General features: G+C 50.9%; 2 protein-coding genes across 3 annotated transcripts; one reads left to right on the top strand and one right to left on the bottom strand.

Moving 5' to 3' along the window:
• Position 1: 1 nt before the first annotated feature.
• LOC128750888 (serotonin N-acetyltransferase-like) lies at positions 2-10,713 on the top strand. The gene is made up of 4 exons (XM_053851506.1): positions 2-145; positions 257-548; positions 625-779; positions 2,703-10,713. The coding sequence occupies exons 2-4, from the start codon at positions 356-358 to the stop codon at positions 3,069-3,071; spliced, it is 717 nt and encodes a 238-aa protein (XP_053707481.1). The 5' UTR covers positions 2-145; positions 257-355; the 3' UTR covers positions 3,072-10,713.
• evplb (envoplakin b) lies at positions 1,957-16,216 on the bottom strand. 2 transcript variants are annotated; one of them, XM_053851499.1, is made up of 24 exons: positions 16,040-16,216; positions 15,575-15,754; positions 15,213-15,454; positions 13,244-13,343; positions 12,994-13,148; positions 12,800-12,923; positions 12,569-12,700; positions 12,461-12,502; positions 11,743-11,904; positions 11,558-11,665; positions 11,304-11,399; positions 11,132-11,239; positions 10,927-11,073; positions 10,705-10,859; positions 10,129-10,226; positions 9,860-10,032; positions 9,614-9,792; positions 9,403-9,541; positions 9,136-9,329; positions 8,917-9,067; positions 8,701-8,784; positions 7,370-7,495; positions 7,215-7,307; positions 1,957-7,132 (listed from the first exon to the last, which is right to left on the bottom strand). In XM_053851499.1, the coding sequence occupies exons 3-24, from the start codon at positions 15,245-15,247 to the stop codon at positions 3,635-3,637; spliced, it is 6,099 nt and encodes a 2,032-aa protein (XP_053707474.1). In that variant the 5' UTR covers positions 15,248-15,454; positions 15,575-15,754; positions 16,040-16,216; the 3' UTR covers positions 1,957-3,634. The 2 variants fall into 2 exon arrangements, with proteins under 2 accessions (XP_053707474.1, XP_053707473.1); XM_053851498.1 differs by having other exon boundaries at positions 15,575-16,216.
• Positions 16,217-16,561: the final 345 nt, after the last annotated feature.

The following is a 16,561-nucleotide window of genomic DNA, read 5'->3' as shown; positions in this document are numbered from 1 at the left end:
AAACTTGGAGCTGGGAGGAGAACTTGCGAACCTGCGTGTGATCAGAGATAAGACGCGTCTAATGCTCGCGCTAATCCGCCTCATGTGACTCATCGTACTATCATAATGAGGACGGACGTGCGCGCGAGGGCCTCACTCCTGCCTGGTAAGTTGCTCACCAACTTCCTCCTTTCGTTCCTGCGCGATGGCGCGCGACACAAAGGCACATCTGGACTCACGCCGCTGCTGATCCACTATAATTAAGTTCTTTTGGCAGCGACAGCAAATGGACTCTTAATAACAGGTCCAGTTGGACGTGACGCACACGCGGACCACCATCATCTGCCGCCGCGCACTTGTTGCGGTGTCACTTCAGATGGAAGCGTCAGGGTCCTCGCAGGGCAGCGGGAGCAGGTTGGCGGCCGTGGAGAGAGGTCTCGGGGAGATGTCAGTTCGGAAGGCGGCGTCCGTGTCCCCCAACCCCCAGCGGAGACACACCCTCCCGGCGAGCGAGGTGCGGCCGCTCAACGAGCAGGACGCCGTCAGCGTGTTCGAGATCGAGCGGGAAGGTGAGCGCGGTTGTTGACCACAGTTCCGGCTCAGCTCTTCACACTGGCGTCTCTCTCCCCGGCGGGTGCGGGCCAGCCTTCATCTCGGTGTCCGGCGAGTGTCCCCTCCACCTGGACGAGGTGCGGCACTTCCTCACCCTGTGTCCCGAGTTCTCCATGGGCTGGTTCGAGGAGGGACGGCTGGTGGCCTTCATCATCGGCTCGCTGTGGGACAAGGAGCGACTCACAACGGTAGGTTTGCCGCGGGACCAAATCGGTGTTCACCCGTGTGGTGAGAGTTTTGAGGGCTGTGAGTGAATGGAGAAACTCGTGCGCGATTCTGAAGGCGCGTGATAGAAAAGAAGGGGCTCCGTTCACAACAACTGGATGATGAAATGAAAGTTGAACCTGCACACATCCCACCACATGCTGTATTTACACAGTAAATCTCACACATCCCATCAGACTGCAAGTTTCTGTCCATCAGCGCTGGCTTGTTTAGTGCCCATCATGGATGCAAAACAACCTCTCTCTGTTATGGGTTTGGGTTGGTTATGTTATGCTGTGCTATTCTCTATACAGTCTATTATATTATTCCATGCTGTGATTAGTGTCTTAATTCTCCATATATGCCGTTATGTTATGTTAGGCTATGTTATGCTATGTGTGTTCATTCTCCACATGTTATATTAGGTTACGAATGTTAATTCTCCATATGTTCTGTTCTGTTATGCGATGTTAATTCCCTATCTATTGTTATGTTATGCGATGTTAATTCTCTACACATTATGTTGTATTATGTTATGAATGTTAATTCTCCATATATTCTGTTATGCTATGTTAATTCTCTATGTATTATATTATATCAAATTCTGCTGTTATGCTATGCTATGTATGTTAATTCTCTACATATTGTTATATTATATTATGAAGTTAATTCTCTATATATTCTGTTATGTTATGCTATGTTAATTCCCTATGTGTTATGTTATGCTGTGTATATTAATTCTCTATATGTTATGTTATATTCTGTTATGCTATGTATATTAATTCTCTATATTTTATGTTATGGTAATTCTCCATATATTCTATTATGCTATGCTGTGACTGTTAATTGTCTATATATTTTATATATTATAGTTATGTTATGCTATGTTAATTATTATGTTATTATCTCTCTCTATATATTCTGTTACTTATGCTATGCTGTATAAGTTAATTCTCTATATGTTAATGTTAATTTTCTGTGTCATGTTGTTATGTTAATTCGCTATTTATTTATATGTTATGTTATATTATGCTTCATGTTATGTATGTTCATTCTTGTTACGGTATGTTATGTGATGTATGATTAATCTGTGTTGGAATTTGTGAGTTAATATTTTATTTTTTATTCTTTTAAAAAAAGTAAATGACATAACGCTTAACATGACATAACCCTACGCCCATAAAATAAACAAAAATGAATGAAAATAAACATACAAAATAAAACATGACATAACCCTGACCCATAAAATATATTAAAATGAACGAAAATAACATGACATATCATGCCATAACATAACCCTGACCCATAAATGATACTAAAAAGGAATGAAAATAACACGACATAACATGAGATAACATGACATAACATAACCCAGAGCCATAAGATACTCAAATGAACGAAAATAACATGACATAACATGGCATTACATGGCATAACATGGCATAACATAACCCTGACCCATAAAAGATACTGAAATTAACGAAAATAACATGACATAACATGGCATTACATGGCATAACATGCCATAACATAACCCTGACCCATAAAAGATACTGAAATGAATGAAAATAACATGACATAACATGACATAACATGGCATAACATGCCATAACATAACCCTGACCCATAAAAGATACTGAAATTAACGAAAATAACATGACATAACATGGCATAACATGCCATAACATAACCCTGACCCATAAAAGATACTGAAATTAACGAAAATAACATGACATAACATGGCATAACATGCCATAACATGCCATAACATAACCCTGACCCATAAAAGATACTCAAATGAACGAAAATAACATGACATAACATAACCCTAACCCATAAAATTAAATAACATAAGATATTTGTTTGTTATACAAGCCAGAGATCTGTAACTTTGTCGCCCCCTGCAGGAGGCGCTAACACTCCACAAGCCCCGTGGCTCCAGCCTCCACATCCACATCCTGGCGGTGCACCGCACCTTCCGTCAGCAGGGCAAAGGTCCAATCCTGATGTGGCGCTACCTGCAGTACCTGCGCTGTCTCCCCAACGTGCGGCGGGCCGTGCTCATGTGCGAGGACTTCCTGGTGCCGTTCTACCGGAAGTCTGGCTTCAAGGTCTTGGGCCGCTGCGCCATCACCGTGGGCGCCCTGACCTTCACGGAGATGTGGTACCCCATCAGCGGACACGCCTACATGCGGCGCAACAGCGAGGCCATCCGCTTCCCGGAGCAGCCGCTGACTCTGCCGCCCGCTGGGACCTCTGGTCACGGCGCTCACTAAAAATCTCTTCAGGGTTTCGGCGTCTTTGGTGTGACAAGTCACGCGACGACACCCGCTCTTGCTTTAGCTAGTTCTAATCGCTAGCATGCAGCAACTTTCAGCCGAAGCAGAAACTTCTGTCCAGTAGAAACGTGAGTGAACACTGCTGTGGTGTTTCTTGTGTTGATGTAGCATGAAATAGTGTTGACACAATCATGTTGTTAATCATCGCTGACGTCAGTCTGGATTATTTTTAATCCCAGGTCTGATTCAGACGCGGATTAAGACACAGATTCTGTCTCAGTGTCGAGTCAATTAAAGTCTTTTATACTGTTTTCCAACAGTCTTTTTTTGGGAACTGGTGAGTAATCAGATGATGGAAACAAACCTTTCACTATGACGGCAGCCTGAGTCGCGTGCGCTAATCCCACCGAGTCCTGCCGGTCCTCAGGTGATCACCCCACCCCCCACCACCACACAGACACTTGAGTTCCACCAGAGTCCAGTTTAATCACACACACATACCTGTCAGCACTTCAACACCAGAACCGTTGGCACCAGAGTCCATGAACCGAGCACGACTGTCAGTTGTAACTGGAACCGAAGCGAAAGCTGGAGTAGGACGGCCTGGTGGAGGCGTCGGTGGAAGCCGCGGGGAGGAGCAGGAGCCCGGTGCTGACGTCCCGCCGGCAGCGCTCCATGGCCTGCTTGTAGGAGATCTTCTCCTGGCTGATGGGGTCCAGCAGCTCTTTGGTGTGCGCTGACTCGTCCTCCAGGTTTTTAGCCGTCGCGCTGTCGATGAGGTTGGTGGCGAGCGCTTCCTGCGTGGAGAGGCGTCCCGCCTTGGTGGGGTCCACCAGCCCGCCGGTCAGGTACTGCGCCTCCATGTAGCGGATGGCGTTCTCTTTGGGGATGTAGCCCTTCTGCGCCGCCTGACCCACCGCCAGACGCTCTTTGGTGACCGGGTCCTCGACCCCCGTGAAGGCCTTCTGGGCGTTGAGGAGTTTGTACATGTGGCTGCTGTCGATGAGGCCGTGCTCCGCCGCCTTGTGGACGGAGAGTTTGTCCTTTTTGTTGAGATCCACAATCCCACCCGAGGCAGCCTGGGCTTCCAGCAGCTTCAGGGCCGTGTCGGTGTCGATCAGCTTTCGGGTCAGAGCGCTTCTCACCGACATCCGGCTCTCAGTGGTGGTGTCCCAGATCCCAGAGATGGGGAAGTTGTCTTCAGCCCCGGAGCCGTTCAGGTTGGTCAAACTGCCGCTGAGATGAGTGTTGAGGCTACTGTAGGAGGACCTGAGGGACGGAGACATGGCGTTCAGCGGCGAGGCAGGGGTGGTTCTGCTGGGGGTCCTGGGGCTGGGGGGAGGGATTGGCAGCGGCGGGACTGGAACCTTTTTGTTCTCACCCGCCACCAGAAGAGCAAACTCGGAAATGGATATTTTGCCATCCTTGTAGCGGTTCAGGTCGTACTGGGTCAGGCGGCCGCTGCGAAGGGCGTCTTTGACCGAGTACTGCTTCCCGCTTTTGCGATCCTGCAGGATCATCGAGTCGCCTTCTGGACTGGTTGAGGTGATCTCCTCCCAGTCACACTCCAGGGTGGACAAGTGGATGTACTGGTTCCGGTCGATGAGGCCTTGTAGGTAGGCGTCGTAAGGAGACATGTCCTTGCCGGTTTCCGGATCGAGGATGGTGATCTTGGTGGAGAGGTTGGTCTCTCGGGTGTGGGTCTCGGTCTGGTCCTCTTTCACGATCTGTCCCTGCAGCTCGCTGATGAGCTTCTCCAGCTGATGGATCTTGTCTTTCTCGTTGAGAATGTCCTTCTCCAGGCGCTGCACCTCGGATGAGGTCTTGAGGCTCCTCTGGCGGGCCAGCTGGTTCCGCTCACTCATCAGTTTGGACTGCTGCTGGAAGGTGATGTTGATGTTCTGTCTCTCAGACTCCACCATCTTCAGCTGCCGCAGGAGCTCATCCTTCTCCCGCAGCAGAGTGTCTCGGTTCATGACTAGAGCGGTTTCCTCCTGAGACGTCATGGACCTGGAGGTCGTGAGGTGGTTGATCTTGATGATGATGTTCTGTGTTTTGTCCTCCTGATCGCGCCTCAGGTTCCGCTCTTGACCTACCAGGTCTCTCAAACGTTCCCTCTCGGCCTCCACAGTTGGGTCCTTCTCCACCCGGACCACCTCCCTGTACACGACTCTCTCCAGGGACTTCTCCTTCTGCAGCTGCTCCAGCTTCAGCCTCAGGTTGCGGACCTCCCTCTCCAGCCGACTGATGTTGTTGCCCTCGTTCTCCAAGGTCACACGGAGGCCCTCGGTCAGCTTCTCCAACTTGGGGTCTCGTTCCACTTTAAGCACCTCCTCGATGACGATCTTTTCCTCCACCGGCGGCGGAGAGCTCTCCAGCTCCAGGATACGAGCTTTGATCTGCCTCAGCTCCGACTCCACTTGGATCTTCTTCTTACGATCATCCATCTGCGCCAGAGTGTTCTCCTTCTCTTGAACCAGTGCCCGAAGCTGCCGGACTTCCAGCTCCAGCTTTCTCCGGGTTTTCACTTCATCGTCCAGAGACTTGTTGAGCTTCTCGTGCTCCAGAATTTGGTTGGGGTCCTTCTGGAGTCGCACCACTTCCTGCATGACGATCTTCTCCTCGGGCTTCTGCCGTTCAAGCATGATGTATTGGTTCTGGAGGTCGAAGAGCACCTCTTCCACGGCGCGGCGGTTGTGGATCTCCTCCCTCACGGTCCTGCGAAGCCGGTCCACTTCCTTCTCCAGCAGTGGGTCGTTCTCGTACTTGATCAACTCCTTATTCACCAGCTTTATCTCCACTTTGGACTTCTCAGCTTTCAACTCGTCCCGTTCCTTCCTCAGGTGAGTCAGCAGCTCCAGGGTGGTGTCGTAGTTGACCTGCAGCCTGGACACTTGGTTGCTGAGCCTCTGCAGCTCCCTCAGAACCTCCGGGCTCTTCTCCTCTTTGATCACCTCCTGGGTCACCTCCTTGTACTCCACCTTGGGCTTCTGCGCACGCAGCGTGGTGAGCGTGGCCATGATGGTGCTGATGTCCTTCTCCATGTCGGAGCGGCTCCGGGCCGAGTCCTGCAGGGCCTTCCTCAGCCGCACCAGCTCCACGTCAGTCTCCGGATCCACCTGGTAGATCTCGTTGATGATCTCCTTGACCTCCACTTTGGGTCGAAGCTTCTCCACCTCGCCGTAGCGCAGCTGCAGGGTGGTCAGGTCCTTCATCAGTATGGCGTTCTCGTCCTTCTCCTCCTCCAGGACCACTCGAAGTTTCTTGGCCTCCTCGATGCTCTCGGGGTCCTGCTGCACCTGCTTCACCACCTTGGTGACGACCTTGGGCTGGATGGTGGGGATCACCCGCTCCAGCATGTTGATCTGGCCCCTCACACCGAAGATCTTTTCGGTGACTAGCTTGCACTGGGTCTCCTCCTCAGCAATTTCGTTTTGGAAGTTGAGAATGGCCTTCAGCATCTGGGGGTCCTTCTCCAGCCTCACCACTTCCTTCTTCACCACCTTCTCTCGGATCTTGGGCTTCTGCTGAGCCAGGAGGGTGAGCTCCGTCCTCATGCTCACCGTCTCAGAGTCCTTGGTCTGCATGTCCTTGCGGATCTGGCTCATCTCCTCCCTGATCTTCTCTGCTTCCTTCTCCAGCTGCGGGTCTCTCTCGTACTCCGTCAGAACTTTGGTCACCAGTTTGGGTTCCGTCTTGCTCAGCTGGGTTTCCAGTTTGATGATCTTCTCCTTGATTACGTCGATCTCCGAGTGGGTTCTTGACCTCTTCAGACCCTCTTCCTGGATCCGGCCCTTCAGGTTCTTCAGGTCCGTCTCTATTTTGGGGTCCCGGTAGTACTGAACCACCTCCTTCTCCTCCAGTCGCTCCACTCCCCTCCTGCTCTTCAGAGACACAAAGCGCTTCCTGTGGGCATCCAGGTTGTTCTCGGCGTGTTCCCGGCGGGCTTTCTCTTCGCTCAGTTCCTTTCTCAGGACCTCGCTCTCGGCCTGGTCCTTCTGCTGGCTCCGTAGCTGCAGCTGCTGCGAGACCGCCACCTGACTCACTCGCTCCTCATTCTGCCACGACAAGAACACATCAGAGACAGTGTGGAGGCTGCGCTCAACTCGACGAGTCACAGCAGCAGCGAGGGCCTCCTACCTGCACCTTGATGCTTCTGAGCAGTTCCAGCTGCTGCAGGAGCAGCTCTTGCTCCACTGCCACCTGCGAGTACAGGTTGACCAGGTCCCGCTCCTGAGGAGCAGCACATGAGTCAGCAGTCTGACCTCACCAGCCGCCCGCATCCACTCACACACCTTCTGCTGGATGGCCTTCACCAAGGTGGCCTCCTCACGTCTCTTCAGGGCTGGTTCATCCTCGTCGTCCTCCTCCTCCTCCTCCCTCAGAGCACTGCGGTACGTGGCGGCCCTCACCTCGTACACCTGAAAGAGCAAGTGGGTCACCAGCTGAAAAGACTCCTCACACATTCATCCAAAGACCTGGTCTAAACAGTGTTTATCAATCTTTTTCTAGCCACGGCAGCCTTGGTTCATTAAAAAAATCCCAGGCTCACCACCAAAGGAACCTGGGCCAAAGCACACTTGTACTTAAAGTCCCTATTCATTTGTGAAAAACTGTAGCTACTGACACTGGGTTGTTATTTTGCCAGACTATGTGCAGAAACAAATTGCAGAAAATGTGTTTGTTTCAAATGTGTCCAGAAAGGGGCGGCAATATGGAAAAATATATCATGATTTGTTGATGTATTTACTTACTTTAAATAACTGTTTGGATCTTATCACTTCTCTCTTGCATGACTTAATTGTAGTTTCCAGACAAATCCTTAGCATTCTTTGCCTGAACTTGCTTCATAAAAACAACGATTCTTTCTCTCTTCACATTTTGGAGCGCATTTATTTTGTTGTGCATTTAGTTTTTCGCCAACTTTTAAACCACAGAGCAAACTTTGACTGTGACACTTTCTTGAATTGAGACGTCACATTAGCCGTTAGCTCTGGGGTGCAGACAGTCTTTGGCATGGTGGCGGCTCCGACAAGGATCCCTCCCTCCCTGGTTCTGTGGTGAAAGTGTGTGGTCAAGTTAGAGGCGCACCAGCTTTAAAAACAGCTGGAAGTTGCGCATGTGAGCGGCTTCTTGGCTGTGAGTCAGATTCGTCAGATTATATTTGTTTCCCTGATAAATATTCCGATATTTCTGCCCTATATTTCTAGTCTGATTCATTAATTGGTGACATCATTCTCCCCATCAACGTCTTTCTACTTTTCTGGCTTCAGATTCTTTCACACCAATATTTTTCAGTCATGTGCACATACATTTTTGCAAATTGCATGATTCTTAAGTTCAAGTATGTTTGAGTGCTTCTCTCAGGTTAGAGTGTATTTCTCTCTCTCTGACAGCACTTTGCTTTTTCCTTTACTATCTATTTTTATTTTATTTTATCAAAATTGGATTCAAAGGTTTGTTCCCATTTTCTATGGTACTAAAACAGATTGTCCTTCTCAATTTTCCTGACTCTGTACCGCTGCCATGTTGTTGTGTTTCCCGCCGTGGCTTCTCCCTCTGGTTGTTTGCTGATGTTCCAGACTGGCTTCCAAACATGGACATGTTTTCTGAACCGTGAACTCACGTTCAAGGTCTCCTGCAGCTCTCTGGAAAGATCCTTGAGTCGCTCCAGGTCACCTGACTTCCTCCTGATGTCCTCCACCACCCTCTGAGTAAACACAGCAAAAGCAACACTCACACAGCAGTCGTGAGATCATCTGCAGCACGGATCAAGCAGGAGCAACTTTCAATGATCAATGTGAATAAACAAGGACAGATGTGCGTGTGTGTTCGGTCCCACCCTCTGAGAGCTTTGTCTGCCGATGATCTGCTGGACGTCGTCCTCCGGCCGGCTGGAGTTGTTGGGGACGTTGACCAGGAAGAAGTCCAGCGACTGAGAGGCGTTCTGGAAGTCCTGGTTCTTATTGGTGGCGTCTTGAAGGAGGACAGACCTGCAGACAGGGACGGGACGTGGTCAGCACAGCCACCTCTCTCTGACCTTCCACCAGATGCCGCTCACCTCTGCTCCAGCTGGATGCTGACATTGGTGTATCGGTTCTTCAGCTGCTTGACCTCGCTCTCCTGCCGCAGGAGGTCAGGGCAGAACTCGTTGAAGCTCAGCTGCAGGGAGCTGCAGGCCTGCTTGGTCACATCCAGGTCTTTGCCCAGGCGGGTCAGCTCGCCCTTCTTGGACGCCACGTCTGCTCTCATGTTCTGCTCCGAGGAGAACCATCATTAAACACCTCAGCTGCTCAGCTGGAGCTCAAGTCTGAGGGGGACCACGGACCTGCAGCCGCTGGTTCCGGGTGGTCAGGACGTTGGGCTGGTTCAGGATGACGCCGTCGTCCGCGAGCTGGCGCTCGGAGTCCGAGATGATCGTATACACGGTGAGCATCTGACGCTCCAGGAACATGGAGGCGGTCGCTCTGGTGAGTCAGGCGGGACCAGTGGGTGGAACACTCACACACAAACATGACATCCCCAACACACACACTCACTTCTTGTGGTAGAGGTCCAGGAGAGCGTCCAGATCATCAATCATGTTGTCGGCATCTCGGACTTTCAGCGGCAGGCTGGCGGTGGTCGGGCCCAGAGGGCTCTTGGCCAGAACCAGCTCCATGTCTTTCTGGATCATGATCTTCTCCGACTGCAGCTTACGCAGAGAGGCAGTGGACGCCTACGGAGAGACGAGGGTCACGGGCTGCCACTCGTGCAGACGGAGAGCAGGTCAGAAGGATCCTCACCTCGTGCTCCTGCAGCCTGCGCTCCAGGTCCTCGGTCGGGCTGCGATTGTCCAGCGGGGCTCGAAGTCGGCCCAGGATGTCCTGTTTGCATCGGTCCAGCATCGTGTTGATCTTGTCCAGGCGGGCGGCATGTTCCACAGCTTTGGGGTCCTCAGGGGGGGTGGAGACCATCGCTGAGGGGGACCACATGGCAGAGTCCAGGTTAGGCTAGGAGGACTGGCGCTCCTCACCGTCTCCAGGGATTTTTAAGACTTTACTCGGGGTCTCACCGGCCTTCTGAGGTCGGTCCACCTCCACCAAGGAGTTCTTCAGCGAGGATGCCAGATTAAACCTCTGGCTCTGCAGGTCCAAGAACCTCTGCTCCAGTCTGGACACACACACACAGGTCTGACCAATACCACTCAGACAAATGGTTGCTCGCCATCACATCCCGACAGCATCCTGGTTCTGCTCGATTCATCTTGTATCTTGAAAGTTTCAGAAACATTTCAAAAAGTAAATTCAAGACTTTAACTCATCTAGGCAGTGCACGCTTAAACCGCCAGGGGGCGCCAGAAGCCCCGACTCTTAAAAAGATGAGCAGTGAGGGTTTGATCATTTAAAAACAACAATGAAAATGAATTATCTGGGTCGGTTGGTCGCTGTGAGTTAGTTATAAAAAAGTGGTGACAAAGATTTACAAGCTGACCAGCGAGGTGTGACACGAATAAACTGTGAGGTCCATGAGTCATATTGAAACCCCACAGGACTTTCTTCAGTTTGAATTTGATGTTACCAATAAAATTTGGACAAAGGTTCTCTGCATTACTTTAGAGTCTCTGGCGCAGGAACACCAGACCACTGACCTGTTGACCTTGTCCAGAGCTTCGGCATCGGGAGGCGGGATCATGAAACAGGCTCCAGGTAGAGTCCGGATCCTCCCACTGCTGCTGCGAAGTTCCCAGTTCCTGTTGTCGGAGTTGGACTTGAGAATCAGCTCCTCGCCGCGGCGCACCAGTTCCTGGACCACAAGGACATGCCGGTGAACAGGCTTCACACCAAGCAGCGCAACAATTCCTGCAGCTTACGTCCTCGTCTGCCCAGTCGCACAGGGACAGCACTGTTGTGGGTTTGGTCGGTGGCATCCGCCGCAACTTCAGAGGAACCACGCTGCTGCTGAGCTCCCGGAGGGACGTCAGCCGGGCCTCGTTCCTCTTCAGCGCTGGCTCATCTGCCTGGGAAAAAAGCAGAAACAGTGAACATCATGGTTTCGAAAATGGAAACCTGTCTCACCTCCAGTTCCAGCAGAACCTCGCGGCTACTCTTCTGGTTCAGAGATTTCGGAAGGTTGGAACTGAGTCGATCCAGAGATTCGGACAAGGTCTCGGCCTCCAGTTGGAACTGCAGACCAAGCAAGGAGACAGGTCGGGTCGAGCCGGGTCTTGCGTGCTGCCGACGGCTCTACCTTCTTGTACTCCTCCAGGTTGTCCAGGTGAGTCTCCTGGGCCAGACACAGGTTGAGGAATGCCTGCCACTCGTTCTGGATGGCGTCTCGAAGAGCCTGAAGGGAGGGGCAGGTCAGAGGTCACAAAGATTCATTGTCCCTGATAGACTCATACACGTGTGATTCAGAAACTGGTTGGATCATTGCGTGAAGATCAACAGCGGTCACATGGCGCTGCTGTGATAACAGCGTGTGTTTGAGATGTGGGAGTGGACCTGGATGGTGGCGGCGCCCGGGTGGTTCCTCTGCAGCAGCCGATCTCCCTCTGCCTGCAGCTGGTTGACCTCGCTCTCGTGAGCCAGCAGGCCGTTGGTCTTGAACTTCTGCAGGGGAAACACGGAGCACGTGGTCACGCCAGCCCCGGTAGACCCTCTCCTCGACAGCACCTCAGCTGCCTCACCTCGTACTCGGTGCGGATCCCCGGAGCGTCCGGCGAGCGGTCGCTCCAGTCCCTCTGTAGGATCCGATCCTTCTGGCTGGACAGGTAGGCCAGCTCCTTATTGCAGCTCTGCATGTACTCGTACAGGGACGTCAAGTTGCTGCGCCTCTGTCGAGACGCTTCCTGTCACACACACACACTTTATTATCAACAGCTCACAGAGTCAGAAGCAAAACAGTCAACACAAACACAACATACACACTTTACTTTTCAGGATACCGATACATGTGTGTATTGGCATCCCTCGGGGGACGCAGTGATGTTTCTCATGGCCATAACCCTTTTCCCAGCCTCTCACCTTAAACTTGACCATCTAAAACAAATGGCTAACCTGAACCAGGACCAAACTGAAACCCAATCGTGGCGAGTTATTCTTCATTCTTCATCCTCAAACTGAGGTTTGAACCTGGAAGGACCAGATAAGGTCCCCACAAATATAGTGTTTAGTCTGACCCCGGAGGAGTGACGCACACCTACAATTGGTCCCCACAAGGTTGGATATACAGAGTCGATACAAACAAAAACACACTTGCTAATATAATTAAACAAATGGCAGACACATGGTCTCTCACACACACACACTTCCACAGAGAAACACTCACACACCGATGCAAGTGACACACTCAAGTCTGTGAGGAGATGCACAACACAAAGGGCGTACACAAACAAACACACTCACCAGAAGTTCAGCGTATTTCTCCTTGAGAGAAGCAAACTGTTCCTGTTAGGAAGCAAGACAGACATCATTGTCATGTGACCCCCTCAGAAGTGTGAGTGTGTGTGTTACCGGGGAGCTGGCGCTGCTGGGCTGCAGCTGGCTGCTGTAACCTTCAATTTCCTGGTGCAGGATGTTCTGGGCTGCGATCTGCTTCTCCACGTCCGCCAGGTTCGGACCGAACAGCTCTGACCTCAGCTGCTTCTGCTCAAACACACACACACACACACACACACACACACAGGTGAGAAGGTCACATGGTCCGTCTCACTGAGAGCACCATCTGGCAGGCAGCAGACTCACCAGTTTGTCCTCCAGCACAGAGGACCAGCTAATCTTGGGGGCAGGCTCGCGTTCGCGCACCTGGTCGTAGAGGTCTCTGTAGCCGGCGCAGTCTTTGGCCCAGCGGTCATGGAGGTTCTTCACACTGAGAACAAGTCGGTGAGTTAGAGCTGCCGTCCCGGCGCGGTGCGAGTTGCAGCGCGTGCGGCACTCACTCCCGTTCAATCTCCACGGCCTGCGGGTGCTGCAGCCGCCGGGTCTTGTCCACATCCATGAACAGGTCCTTCAGCAGACCCTCGGCCTCCGTCAGGTTGTCGGCGCACTCCTTCTGGTGCAGCCAGCGCTGGTTCTTCTTCTCCTGTTCCGTGTCCTAGAGAGACAGCAGAGAACCTCGTCCTCACACTTACCATGAGGCATCTTCAGTGTGTGTGTGTGTGTGTGTGTGTGTGTGCGTGCGGGACCCACCACAGCCAGGACCTCCTCCGCCCGCAGGACGTTCCTCTCCACCTGGTCGGCATTGGCCTGCATGCGAGCGACCAGCACGGCCAGGTCGTTGGCCTGGCTCCTGCAGGGGAGAAGAAAGATGCCGAGTCAGCTGCAATTTTCCGGGAGCACCTGAAAGCACCGCTGTGAAGACCTTGACAAGCGTTCTAAAAAGCTGACAAACCCGTGAGAAACAGAACTGATTTTCTGTAAACATAACCTCAGAAACCACTCTGAAGAGCTCAAACAACAATGCAACCAAAATAAAAGTCCAGTCACGACTGAAATGCGCAACCTCTGACCTTGCCTGGGTTTCTGTTGGACTGAGAGGCCAGAGCAGAACCTTCCTCTCAACACTCAGAAACAGATCTTTGATCTTGTTTTGATGCTCAAACTAAATAAATAAACAACAATGGACAATGGTTTGTTCGTCGGACGATCGATAAAGACCACTGTTCAGCTTCAGTGACACGGACGGACAGATGGACGGGCAGATAGGCAGTCAATGAAAGAAAGAAATTTAAAAGTAAATAAATAAAATAGAATGAAAAAGAAGAAAATGTCAAAAGAAAGGAAGAAAGAGAAAGAGAAAGAAAGACCTGATCTGCGGAGTCTGAGCTCCCACGTTAGTGTTTATCACTCCTCATCCGTCTGCCCGTCACTCCAGAGTGTTTGTGACTCGGTCTGAGCGATGACTTCAACAAACAAGTGAGACAAACAACTCTCAGGGGATCAGACATACAGTAAGGGGGGAGGTCAGACTCAGACCTGAAGTTGAGCCGGACCAGAACCATCACCGCAGACCAAGCTCGGAGATACATGAGAGGTGAGCGACGGAGTGACACGGAGTGTTGAGCCATTTCTCCTCACAGGAATGCGATGACTAATCTGGACTTTTCGACCAGAACCAGCGCTGCAGGACCAACAGAACCCAGTCGCCTGCAGAAACCCAAAACCTGATTCTGACGCACTGAGTGAAAATCCTCCACACCTCAGCTGCACCTACCAACTCTGTAAACATCATGACCAGAGGCTGTCATCCAAACACTTCATCAGATCTACTTCTGTCTGCCAATTAAAGCACTACAGGTCTGGATCCAGAGTCCCGGGCCTGGCGGGTCCAGAGGGACGCCCACAGGAGGCGCCGCTAACGCTCTGCCGACCTGTTTGTGCTGTCGTTCCTCCTTCACTGAGATATGAAAGCCAAGTATTTATTCTGACACACCCTGATCAGGACAGGGGACTTGTTCCAGAACACCCCCCCCTCCACACACACACACACACACACTCAGGAATGCTGCCTGACGGCTGTCACTCACTACTAATGTTCCGTATCATATAGTAAAACTTTATTGCCGGCGGTCACATGACTCCTCTTATCTAAGTCCAGAGAGGACAATCGCGAGCTCAGGCTGAGCCCAGCAGAGTGTTCCCAGCTCGGATCAGGAGGCACCGACTGTTGTGTGCACGCGTGTGTGTGTGTGTATAAGCATTTAGACTCAGCTGATAGACACACACTGATCAAGCAGCATTGAGAACCGGCCCTGCCACTCCTTCACTGATCCTGTCGGGTCACACACTGAAATTAATGCACTTCAGAAATGTTTGTGTGAGTGTGTGTGTGTGTGTTTATGTGGACCACCGCTGCCCCCAAGGAAACCGCTGACTCAGCTGCAGAGGTTTGTGCAACTCAAACGCTCGCCCTTATCTCTGTGTGGAAGTTTGTGACAGATGGATATTGCGCGTTGGTAAACGCACTCACACACTCTCTCACACACACATACACACACACACCCTTTGGGCAAAGTCAGCTATGACAGGTGAGGCAGCATCATCAAGGTAAATAGAAGATCAACGTTCCCACTGTGAAGTTCAACAGGAGCGCGAGCGGAGGAAACGAAGCTGGGACCCCACACACACACACACACACAACCACCCACTGCTCACTCACCTGCTGAGCTTCACCGGTTCCTTTTTCTTCATCATCCTTCAGGAGGTTCCAGCACTGCGAGCTCGTCTGTCTCCTCGTCGCTGTGGCGTCTCCACTCTCTTGAGGAGCCTCCACCTGTTTGTCTGGCTCCGCCCCCTTCGCCCAGCAGGTGTGTCTTCAATAAAAGCAGCAGACCGGGCCAACCAGTTCCTCTCTTCCTCCCTGCTTCCTTATGTTTCAACTCCTCCCTTCCTCAAATGGCTCTGTGCACGGGGTCAGACCTCAGTGTCAGTCTGACTCACCTCTCACCAGGGAGGAACTTCTGTGAGCTTGCTGAGTCTCTGCCCACTGACCACAGACATGGTCAGCATCCCGCCACTCACCTGCCTCAGAGCGCCCCTCACATGAGCTCTAATACGGACACAACCGTTAAAGCTGACAACTGTCTGCAGATGGAGAGATCAAACAGCAGCCAGTGATCTGTTAGCGTCGCTGCTAGTTTGACAACAGCTCTCTCACGACTTCACTCTCTGACAGGTGAATCCGACAGGTCACTCTCCTATCTTTCCACGAAGGACGTGCAAGTCAAGAACACGTTACAAGATGGAAGAAAAGCAACAAGCAAGTTACACTTCAGCAAAACACAAAAATGATTTGATTCACTAAGAGGACAAAATGTCGGCCCGGAGGCTAAAGCTACTTCAGAATGTCACTTAGGAGTTTTGTTTATCCTTACATTCTTGACTAACATTGATATTCATTTTTCATTAAAGTTAGTTAGTTTTCATTAGTTTCATTTCAGAGTTCATTTTTTAACGACAGACGTTCGGCGCGTTCGCTGCACTTACTGATGACGTCACAATAAGTCGTCCGCACTCGAAACAAACACGTATTGCAATGGGTATCGCATAAACGTGGAGTAAAGAAATCCAAGATAAATGTGAAAGCCAGGCTTGAACTAGTTCCATTTGCCTATCATGGCTTTATTGGGTAAAAAACAGGCGCAGCTAGTTCAGGCCAGGTAAGATTAGCACGTAAATTCCAGACCGTGAAATCGATCACAGAGTCACCGATGGAAACAAGCATCAAGTCCCCTTCTCTATACTTTCTCTTCAACCGAGTTAAACCTATTATGAGAATATATAGATAGATAGATAGAGAGAGAGAGAGAGAGAGAGAGAGAGAGAGAAGAAAATAAAGAAAACCCAGCAGACATTCGCGAATCGTTCCACTGCAATTGAATACAATTAAAGAACAGATAAACATGTAGTTGATTTAAAATTCGACGTAGAAGTGCACATTACTCATGGAATACATAAAAGAAAAATCAAATAACATACGTTAATTTCTGAATGGAAAATAACTGAACG

Source organism: Synchiropus splendidus, chromosome 19 (genome assembly GCF_027744825.2).
Source record: "Synchiropus splendidus isolate RoL2022-P1 chromosome 19, RoL_Sspl_1.0, whole genome shotgun sequence".
NCBI classification, from domain to species: domain Eukaryota; kingdom Metazoa; phylum Chordata; class Actinopteri; order Syngnathiformes; family Callionymidae; genus Synchiropus; species Synchiropus splendidus.
The sequence above is the reverse complement of the archived record's forward strand: the minus strand, read 5'-3'. Positions and strand labels throughout refer to the sequence as shown.